This window comes from Pimephales promelas, chromosome 4 (assembly GCF_988280905.1).
Source record: "Pimephales promelas chromosome 4, fPimPro1.hap1.1, whole genome shotgun sequence".
NCBI lineage: Eukaryota > Metazoa > Chordata > Actinopteri > Cypriniformes > Leuciscidae > Pimephales > Pimephales promelas.
The window spans coordinates 3672885-3684379 of NC_142772.1; the positions used below are offsets into that span (position 1 = coordinate 3672885).

Consider the following 11495-nt stretch of genomic DNA (forward strand, 5'->3'; position numbering starts at 1 on the left):
CATACAATGGACGCTTTACTATCCCACAAGGCCACAGGAGAGTTTGTTAATGGCAGTGAAGTGCAAATGGTGAATGTAGGACATTCATACACTGCATTTAACTGGCATTTTGAAGTGCGTTCAACATTAAGTAAATGAGGTAATTTATTTGAACAGACCCTCAACCCCTCAATCAGTACACTTCAGGCATATCCATAATGCAACATGATTGTGACGTCACTGCAGATCGCGCTTCATGTACTCCCAACAGTAGCGTATTATATTTGCGTTTTGACATTTAACACTTGTACCTCACGTTGACATTAAGAGTTTTTACGTTTGTGTATTTAATTTTTATATTTAACAGCCCAAGCATATACAGGTGCCTGTAGAAATGTGAAACATTTCATAATGAAGAAAAATAAATAAATAAATAAATAAACAAGCTACAAAGCAGATTTCAAGGGATCTTACCATTGAAACACATATCAAGGGTTTCACCAGTAGTGCATGTCATGTAAACAATGACGTATCCAAGTGAATGAGACAAAAAAAGCACTTAAACAGTCTTAGAAATGTACTTTAGTAGTGAATTATTCTGAATTTGATTTAGGACACAGCCAGAGGGTATGCGCGTGACGTAACCGTCGGCCGGAGTGCCTGCAGTTCCTCAAAGCGAGTGGCAAAAACTCGCGGCTGTATATGTTTTCAGCGTAAATGCCGCGGAAAAAAAAAAAAAAAACGTGGGAATATTTAAAAAAAAATTACATACTGCTATAGAAAGAGGATCAAATGGATCGCTGCAATTCACAGAAATGGACGAAAGGTGGATCTGCAGTTATCACAGTGTGTCAATATTCTGAATTTAGCTGGAAAACCATACCCATATATTTTGTATTGTTATATATACTCAAATATTTATCACTGCACATTCTGAATTATTGGAGGTTTAATAAACTGACCAAAAAATAAAGTTTTATGGCTGGACGATACAGGCTATAAATAACACTGATCTAAGTGATCACCCGGATTTAGACCTACCTAGATTGTATTTATATAAAGCATTCACAGGCAAATTTGCTTTATGTTTAGGTCTATATTGGTGTTCAAATCAGGCAACCATAAATGTCAGGCAACACAATTCCTGGCTGCATGTCAATATCCATGGATCACAGGATCTTTAGTAAGTTGTAAGGAACACTATATTAAGTCCAACTTTGTTTAAATTGATAAAATTGTTCATTTTAGTCGCATTTTTGTAATTTCCCCTGTTAAATCCAGTCACGCAGCAGATCTTTTGCCACTCAGTCAGGAGGGAAAGTGACGTCAATGCATTCCCTCTATACTATGAACCAACATTGAAAAACTCATTTTCCACCAAACTAGCTCAATGAGATTCAAAACCACATCTCTTGAACGTACGTAAAAAGCTTTATTTGGTACACAAGTGCTTGAATAAAAGTCACTACACAAGGAGTAAAAACAGTAAAAAGGTCGCTAGTCACTTTTTTCCTCGTTTCCCCGGGGCTTTCGCAGCGGCTACAGCACCTTTCTCTCCAGGGTCACCCTCTTCGGCCTTTGCTGCAGTTTTCTTTCCTCCTTTCTTAGCGGCTGGTTCCTCAGCTCCCTCTTTTGATGCTTTAGCGGCTCTTTTAGCTTTGGGTTTGGGCTCCGCTCCACCCTCCCCTGCAGCATTCTTCACCTTTGGCTTCTTAGCAGGGGCCACCTTTGAGGCAGTGGCATCCCTCTCGGGCGTCTTAGGCTTCGCATCCTAAGAGAAAGAAGAAAGAGGGTGGATGTGCGTTCCGACATCACAGCTGCGAATGTATAAGGTGAAAATCAGACAACTCACATCTGTGGCTTCCTTTTTCTTTGTGGGCTTCTTTTCTTTGCTTGTCCCTTGAATGGAAGGGGGAGGGGACGACCATTAAAAAGACTGAAGCAGTCATGACATTACTAAAAGAGTTGTCACAGCAGTTATTCTATAGAGACAAGGTTTACACGAAGGGCTTTCGCTCCCAAGACCAGTTCACTTTACTGCAAAAACAAAACCCAGCGACATCAATGGACCACAATGATTGGTTTAGTTTAAGTGCAACCAGCAGTGATGTCAACATAACCACTGCACAACAAATTGAGATTAACTTAAAAGAAAGAAAAGAAAAAGGACTGTCCATTTACTGTACACCAAGTGTAAATAGCCCACCTATTGGCAGAGGCCATTTTAACCAGGGTCTACCAATCAGAGGCTCTTAGGGATCCCTAAATCCAGACTAAAGTCGAGGGGTTTTCTGGTTCAAATCAGAACTGCTCCCACAATATCCATTTTTAAATCAAAGTTAGTCTTTTTTTATTGGATCTGGCTTGTCTGTCTGCATTTAATTCAATGGTTATTTATTTTGTACAGCACAAGTCAAGTTGGTTTTAATTAAAATATTTAAACTTCATTGTCACGGCGTACCGCTTAATAAGCATATGCCACTATTTTCAAGTATAAATAGCCAACTATTAACACTTATAGCAAAGAAAGTACCGCAATTTTTATTGAGTGTAAATAGAATCTAATCACTATTTTTAGTAGTAAATGGCATATCGTTAACGTTGCCATGTTCACTATACTTGGTGTAAATGGAAATGAATTGCCATTTAAACTTAAAGGAGTAGTTTACTTTTTTTTTTAAAAAAACTTTTGCTGATAATTTACTCACCCACATGTCATCCAAGATGTCCATGTCTTTCTTTCTTCAGTCGAAAAGAAATTAAGGTTTTTGATGAAAACATTCCAGGATTTTCTCCATATAATGGACTTCAATGGGAACCAAACGGTTCAAGGTCAAAATGAGAGTTTCAGTGCAGCTTCAAAGGGCTTTAAACGACACCAGATGATGAATAAGGGTCTAATCTAGTACCCTTCGAGTCATGACTCGAAAAAGATTTGTTCATTTTGATGAACGGGTTTGAACAGGAGTCACAAACGATCAAAGAACAGAGCAAGGCGAGCATTTGTGCTTCTAAAACTTTAACTTTTATTTATTTTTTTAAATGAGCGATTGTTTCGCTAGATAAGACCCTTATTCATCGTCTGGTGTCGTTTAAAGCTGCACTGAAACTAATTTGGACCTTGAACCATTTGGTTCCCATTGAAGTCCATTATATGGAGAAAAATCCTGAAATGTTTATCAAAAACCTTAATTTCTTTTCGACTGAAGAAAGAAAGACATGGACATCTTGGATGACATAAATGAGGGGTGAATAAATTATCAGGAAAAGTTTTTAAAAGTGAACTACTCCTTTAAATGTGAAAAGCATCTATCGTTACAAAAAACAAGCCATTTTTACTCAGTGGAAATAACTATCAAAAAAGCTTTGCAAGTGAAATCAAGAACAGATTTACTCTCATGCCTTTATCATTGTGGATGCTGCAATTCTCTTAACTCGTGCTCGTAAACAAGCATTGAAAGACAAGTTTAAAAGACTTTAATAGCCTACTTAATCTTTACCTTCACCCTTGGCTTTAGTTGCCTTGGCTTTCTTAGGTTTGGATGCTTTCTGCACATTTGGATCAGCATTTTCCTTTGACTGCACCTTCACCTGCTTTGCTTTGGTCCGGGCAGCAATCTGAGAGAGGACATGGTGACCATTCAGGCATTACATTATATTGACATTCCTAACAATGATTCATAGAACGGTGCAAGACTTACCCGAAAGCGCCCTTGAGCACCAGTCATCGTTGCCCCAGAATTCGCAGGTCTCACAAACACACCAGTCTCGATGCCTTTGTTCAGGGCTTTCCGCACCATAAACTTCAGCCGGGTCTCATCCACGGTCTTGTACTTCTCCTTGATGTAGGTACGGATTGCTTGAGCCGAAACACCCTTTCTGGTGTCCAACTCTTTCAGAGCTTCTTTCACCATCTCCATGGTGGCTGGGTGCGGAGAAACCTTGCGTCCAGCGGCCTTAGCGCTTGAGCTTTCAGGAACATCTTAAACGACAGTTAGACAAGTCATACTAAAATCAAATCCTAATAGGAACATTTTAGAAATTGATAGACATCACAAAACCTGTTTTTGTGTCAATAGGTTCAATCTCAGAATCCTTTGGGATTGTGGCCGTTGGCGCTGCAGAAACTTTTTTAGGTGGCATTTCAAAATCAAATTAAAGATCAATAACGTTAAAAACCCACTCAATTCACTCCAGCATGAAACTAACCAGCTTGTGTGTGTGTTTTATCCACGGAGCTTTGCAGTTGTCCGTCACCTGTTCATCATCAAGTCGTTTGTCCCTAATTAATTAGCCACATTAATGTTAACTGATTGGCCGAGTTGCCAGAAATAATTAGCTCAGAATTGAAGTGAAAATGTGTGTTTCCTTTCCTACCTTTAAGGATCATTATTTAAACAGATTCGGGACTCCAATAATGAGTGGTTTCCTTTGCAAAGTGAACATTGAAGCTGTTTACATGACACTGACTTCAACTAGAGACTTTTTTTTATACGTTTTGACCATTTACACGACAACAAGGCAAGGCAAGGCAATTTCAACACCTTCTGGGTGCCTTGAAAACGCACAATTTTGGACTTTGAACAAACCAGGATTAGGCCTTAGTACAATTTCGGACATTTGAGTAGCTTTTATAAAAGTGCATCTTCTTGAAACAAATTAATGACTGGTATAATTTAAGATATATTTGTGCAAGTTGCTATCTCTACAACGGCTCAAACATGCAGTTTAGTTCGGTACTACATCAAGCTTTGTCTGTGATACGGAGAGGGTGTTTTTGCCCTCTAGTAGTGAAAAAATAAAACTGCACGCGTCATGCGGAAGGACATTGTTTTGGCTGTGCTTCGGCTCTGCTCCTCTGCGCGGATGAATGAGGTTCGAGGCACCGACCGAACTGTGGACAGAAACGGAGCTATCTTATCTGGATCCATAGACGTATACACTAGACCTCACCTTGGGGTTCTAAGCATGCGTCAAAACCGCCGCCATCTTGGAACAGGGGTCTTGTCATAGGAAGTAGCTAGGTAACGCTGCTATCTCTGCCTTTACTTCGAATTCATTGATGGTGGCGGACTTTTGTGCAGCGTATGATGTTCACGGGTGAAATCTGAACTAGGAAGAATGTTTAAAAAAAAAAAATAACATTTTCTTTCTGGAATCAATGATAAATACATGTCTGACCATTGGAACAAACCAAAAAAAACAAGAAAAATCGCATTCATGATGATTTATGGTGATTTTATATCCATTAGACCTGTGTCCACTACATTGACGCTGATGCATTAAAGTGGAGGGGCTCCCCTGTTTCAAGATGGCAGCTCTATTGACGCATTCGTTCCAATGAACTGCAGTAGCCAAGGTGAGGTCTAGTGTATATGTCTATGATCTGGATCGATCATAGACTGTAAAAAAATGGGATCGACACATAAATGGATCATTTAAAACGGCAAACTGACCTGCAGTTGGTGTTTTTACAACTGGTGAGTTTGCTGTTTTAAATGGTCTAGGGTCAATTTTTATCATTCAAACAAACTTTTAGTTTCATTCTAATAATGCTAACGTTACCCACAGCTAATTTTCTTTGTCTACCGAAATGACACCCTCCAGAGCTCTAAAACATAAATCATATATATATTTGGATAAAGACGGAAAGACGGTTTGAAGGAAAAGTAGATTTTCTTTACAGTCTCATTAATAATATATATATATATATATATATATTTATTAAATAGGTATAGGCATATAAAAGTTATGTAGAAGTTTGATTTTCATTTTCATTTTTTTCCCCTTCCTGTAAAGTTGTAATGTTATGATTCACCCTGGAGCTGGCTGATTTAGTCTCTTTTGTTGACGAATTGTTAGAAATCCCTTTGGACAAAAATAATTTGAAAAAAGAAAATATTTCTGGAACCAAGGCTGCTGAAAAAGCGTCCCTGCTTCCTTCTGTTCTCTCTTTTTTTCCTGTAACACCTCATCATTTTTGTTCTTCGTTTACAATAATTCTTGTCAGAAACTAGTTTACCATAAATTCTTAAACCTCCCCAACACTGACCGCAAGTTGACCGAACGCCTAAACCTCTCTTTGAAAACTAAACCCTTGTGCAAATAACTGCCATGCATCCAGAACTTCTTATTAAAGTTGATTTACTACCTTGTTTTGGTCCTTTAAATTGACTTGCGCAAAGACAAATTAACGTTGCCATGTAAAGAAAGAAAGAGAACATTTTGTTTTATTTGGAAATGAACGATAACTTAATATACATGATGCAATTACAAACAGGGAATGGGACTTGTAGATAGATGAGTAATCAGAGAAACCCAGATTAATATTCTAATGAGCTGGAGTGTTCTGGCCTTTGTCTCAGTTAATATGATCATGGTGTGATCTGTCTGTTTATTATTCCGTTTCTCTTCAGTGATTATAACACATGCTAACTCATAACTGAGGACATGTAGAGCTGTGTCTTGTGCGTGTGTGAGTTTCCATACTTGTGAACACACACGCTCAAGGCCGGATCATTTGGTTTTGATTTTTCCCAACATCTGGTTACAATATGACTGTTTGTCCTTCAGTAAGTGTCGTTTGTGTTAGGTTTGTGTGTGTTGTGTGTTTGTGCAGTGACATATGATTTGAGTTCAGACTGTGCTTGTGTGTGTACACGTGTTGTGCAGATCACAGGGATTGTGAGCTTGCGTGTATATATGAATTTGTGTGCTGGTGTTTTTTAACCCATTTATATGAGAGCCATGTCACACTCCCATGAGATGAGATTACTGTTATCCAAAACCTCTCTCTCTCTCTCTCTCTCTCTCTTGGTCCACACACAGTATCCACAGTAATGTTTCTAAACTTCCAAAATTCAAATATATACAAAAAAACACACATTTTTGGGCCGTTTCTGATTAGAATGAATAAATAAAAAGTTATTTTCGTTCCCAACAACAGATGTGTGTGTACAGATGTGATGTAATGACACAAAGACATGCTCGAATCTCCTGTGGAAATCCACCAGTACCACTGGAGTTAAAAACATTATTACAAGCTTACCGCTTTGAATCGAGCTACGGCAAGCAGAGAGTTTTGAACACTGGCTGGTTGTGTATTTTCTCAAATTGGTAATTTTGATCATTTTTATCCCAAAAAAGCTACGGACTGCAGCTTTAAGTCCCCGTTTTGAGGTTTTTGTAATATTTTGGGTACACTTACTTACCGAACAATCATGTTTCTCCTATTTTTTTATTTCATTTCTACTGAAAGTGTGTTGTGTTGAGGAAGACTTGTTCCAGCTTAGAAGTTTGGCCAGGCGTTATCTGGGCGAGTGTAAAATGGCCGGTGTTGATCGGCGATGCCTAGGGAAGTCACAATCTCACTGTTGTCTCATATGGGTGTTTTGTGCAAAGTGAGTTATGGATATTTTGACCTTTGCAGGCTTATTGGGGCCCCCAAGACACCATTTGTGTACGTGTGTGTGTGTGTGTGTCCTTTCCTTTAACCCGCTCTCTTTTTCCAGAGTAATAGAAACCAGGTTTATCGTAACTCACAAAACCAGCTCACTGCTCAGAAAGTCATATTTCTTCAAAAATGTAAGATTACATGCCCTATGACATGAATTTATACACGATAAGAAAAAAATACAAGAAAAATGGAAAAGGTACAAGTATTTTTCTGCCAGGACATTATCCCTTAATTTTATGGGCATTTTCTTTTATCCTGAAGCACAACACAGTGCGCACGTATGCAGATATCTGTACATTGTTCCTATTTTAGAGACTTTTTAAAGGGGCCGTAAACACTTCACTATTTTCAAAAAACTGAAAACTTTCTACACGGTTTGTTGTTCATTTACACGACAGCAGCGTTTTAAAGTGTAGCCTACTTTAAAACGAAAAAGAGTTTTAAAGTAGGCTACACATTTTTAAAAACTAGTATTTGTGTAGAATTTGTGTAAAGTGCAAACACTGGCTATACCTGAGAAGTTGATACAGGAATAACAAACATATATTTAACAGTTTTAAAGTACGCGTTTTTAAAAACTATCAGTGTAAACTACAAAAACACTAATTTGTGAAAACGGTGATGTCATACCATGCATATGGTATTACATGTTCAGTTTATGTAGTGTTTCTTTACAAAGTTACATCGCCATCTACTGGCCTGGCACAGGTTTTTTTTTTTCTTTTCATTTTCGCGGTTTTGACAGTGTACACGCGAAAAACGCAAAGGAAAACTTTGCTATCATTGTACTGTGTAATTTCTCAATCTTCTAATTTTATGACTTGATATACGACTACTGTTGGTTACAGTGCTATATTTCATATTCTGATGTGGTTTTTTTTCTTGATTTCTGTATATTTGGTATAGTTGCCTACTTTGCAAATCAATTTCATTTAAGTTCTTCTTTGAAGTCGTTTTTGCAGTTGTACTAAGCTTCTTCTCTGTGATTAACGTCCTTCTTATGTGCGGTGTGTTTACTCAGCTGACTGTCCGTGTTTTGGCCAATATAGTGATTTGTGCACTTTATTATGTTGTTTTTGGAAAGAATACATCTGCTAAAAATATAAATCTACAGTAAGGAACATTTTGGTGTCTTGTTACAAGCTAAACCATTCAACCCTGGTATCAAAATGATAGTAAGAAAAGTCTGGAAAAGTCCAGAGAAGTCCAGAGAGGTCCCAGAGAAGTCCAGAGAGGTCCAGAGAAGTCCAGAGAGGTCCAGAGAAGTCCAGAGAGGTCCAGAGAGGTCCCAGAGAAGTCCAGTGAGGTCTAGAGAGGTACCAGAGAGGTCCAGAGAGGTCCCAGCATTCCCAGAGAAGTACAGAGAGGTCCAAAGAGGTCCCAGAGAGGTCCAGAGAAGTCCAGAGAAGGTCAGAGAGGTCCAGAGAAGTCCAGAGAGGTCCAGAGAGGTCCCAGAGAGGTCCAGTGAGGTCCAGAGAAGTCCAGAGAGGTCCCAGAGAGGTCCAGTGAGGTCCAGAGAGGTCCAGAGAAGTCCAGTGAGGTCTAGAGAGGTCCCAGAGAAGTCCAGAGAGGTCCCAGAGAGGTCCAGAGAAGTCCAGAGAGGTCCTGAGAGGTCCAGATAAGTCCAGAGAAGTCCAGAGAGGTCCCAGAGAAGTCCAGAGAGGTCCAGTGAGGTCCAGAGAAGTCCAGAGAGGTCCAGTGAGGTCCAGAGAGGTCCAGAGAAGTCCAGAGAGGTCCAGAGAGGTCCCAGAGAAGTCCAGAGAAGTCCAGAGAGGTCCAGGGAAGTCCCAGAGAAGTCCAGAGAAGTTCAGAGAGGTCCAGAGAAGTCCAGAGAAGTCCAGAGAGGTCCCAGAGAGGTCCAGAGAAGTCCAGAGAGGTCCCAGAGAAGTCCAGAGAAGTCCAGAGAAGTCCAGAGAGGTCCAGTGAGGTCCAGAGAGGTCCCAGAGAAGTCCAGAGAAGTCCAGAGAGGTCCAGAGAGGTCCAGAGAAGTCCAGAGAGGTCCAGAGAAGTCCAGAGAGGTCCAGTGAGGTCCAGAGAGGTCCCAGAGAAGTCCAGAGAAGTCCAGAGAGGTCCAGAGAAGTCCAGAGAGGTCCAGAGAGGTCCAGAGAAGTCCAGAGAGGTCCAGAGAAGTCCAGAGAGGTCCAGTGAGGTCCAGAGAGGTCCAGTGAGGTCTAGAGAGGTCCAGAGAAGTCCCAGAGAAGTCCAGAGAAGTCCAGAGAAGTCCAGAGAGGTCCAGAGAGGTCCCAGAGAAGTCCAGAGAGGTCCAGAGAAGTCCAGAGAGGTCCAGTGAGGTCCCAGAGAAGTCCTGAGAGGTTCAAATAGGTCCAGAGAAGTCTAGAGAAGTCCCAGCATTTCCAGAGAGGTCCAGAGAGGTTCAGAGAGGTCCAGTGAGGTCTAGAGAGGTCCAGAGAGGTCCAGAGAGGTCCCAGAGAAGTCCAGAGAAGTCCAGAGAGGTCCAGAGAGGTCCCAGAGAAGTCCAGAGAAGTCCAGAGAGGTCCAGAGAAGTCCAGAGAGGTCCCAGAGAAGTCCAGAGAAGTCCAGAGAGGTCCAGAGAGGTCCAGAGAGGTCCAGAGAAGTCCAGTGAGGTCCAGAGAGGTCCCAGAGAAGTCCAGAGAGGTCCAGAGAGGTCCAGAGAGGTCCAGAGAAGTCCAGAGAGGTCCAGAGAAGTCCAGAGAGGTCCAGTGAGGTCCAGAGAGGTCCCAGAGAAGTCCAGAGAAGTCCAGAGAGGTCCAGAGAAGTCCAGAGAGGTCCAGAGAGGTCCAGAGAAGTCCAGAGAAGTCCCAGAGAAGTCCAGAGAAGTCCAGAGAGGTCCAGAGAGGTCCCAGAGAAGTCCAGAGAGGTCCAGAGAAGTCCAGAGAGGTCCAGTGAGGTCCCAGAGAAGTCCTGAGAGGTTCAAATAGGTCCAGAGAAGTCTAGAGAAGTCCCAGCATTTCCAGAGAGGTCCAGAGAGGTTCAGAGAGGTCCAGTGAGGTCTAGAGAGGTCCAGAGAGGTCCAGAGAGGTCCCAGAGAAGTCCAGAGAAGTCCAGAGAGGTCCAGAGAGGTCCCAGAGAAGTCCAGAGAAGTCCAGAGAGGTCCAGAGAAGTCCAGAGAGGTCCCAGAGAAGTCCAGAGAAGTCCAGAGAGGTCCAGAGAGGTCCAGAGAGGTCCAGAGAAGTCCAGTGAGGTCCAGAGAGGTCCCAGAGAAGTCCAGAGAGGTCCAGAGAGGTCCAGAGAGGTCCAGAGAAGTCCAGAGAGGTCCAGAGAAGTCCAGAGAGGTCCAGTGAGGTCCAGAGAGGTCCCAGAGAAGTCCAGAGAAGTCCAGAGAGGTCCAGAGAAGTCCAGAGAAGTCCAGAGAGGTCCAGAGAGGTCCAGAGAAGTCCAGAGAAGTCCCAGAGAAGTCCAGAGAAGTCCAGAGAGGTCCAGAGAGGTCCCAGAGAAGTCCAGAGAAGTCCCAGAGAGGTCCAGAGAAGTCCAGAGAAGTCCAGAGAGGTCCAGAGAAGTCCAGAGAGGTCCAGAGAAGTCCAGAGAGGTCCAGTGAGGTCCAGAGAAGTCCAGAGAGGTCCAGTGAGGTCTAGAGAGGTCCAGAGAGGTCCAGAGAGGTCCCAGAGAAGTCCAGAGAAGTCCAGAGAGGTCCAGAGAAGTCCAGAGAAGTCCAGAGAGGTCCAGAGAAGTCCAGAGAGGTCCAATGAGGTCCCAGAGAAGTCCTGAGAGGTTCAAATAGGTCCAGAGAAGTCCAGAGAAGTCTAGAGAAGTCCCAGCATTTCCAGAGAGGTCCAGAGAGGTTCAGAGAGGTCCAGAGAGGTTCAGGCTCTAAAGGATCGGACATATTCACACGATGGGCCAGAAAGAGCAGAGAATGCTTTAGATGCCATTGCTTTTAAACACCAGCATTCCTCGAATGCTTCAGTATCAGTTGTTGTGTGTGTGTGTGTGTGTGTGTGTGCGCGTGCGCGTGTGTGTCCCAGAGGACACTGGCCCACAGTGGGCATGGAAACACCACAGTAATTGCATTCGTCCCCTGTTGGGATGGAGAATGAGGAAGAATTTCTCTCTTTCTCCACTGAAACTGCTTCCTCTGAGG

The 11495-nt window shown here is 42.1% G+C and overlaps 1 protein-coding gene across 1 annotated transcript; it reads right to left on the reverse strand.

The window, feature by feature from the left end:
• Positions 1-1391: 1391 nt before the first annotated feature.
• On the reverse strand, positions 1392-4226 carry h1m (linker histone H1M). Its single transcript, XM_039662436.2, has 5 exons — positions 4041-4226; positions 3681-3961; positions 3480-3597; positions 1832-1878; positions 1392-1750 (listed from the first exon to the last, which is right to left on the reverse strand). The coding sequence occupies exons 1-5, from the start codon at positions 4120-4122 to the stop codon at positions 1481-1483; spliced, it is 798 nt and encodes a 265-aa protein (XP_039518370.2). The 5' UTR covers positions 4123-4226; the 3' UTR covers positions 1392-1480.
• Between the last annotated feature and the right edge of the window lie 7269 nt (positions 4227-11495).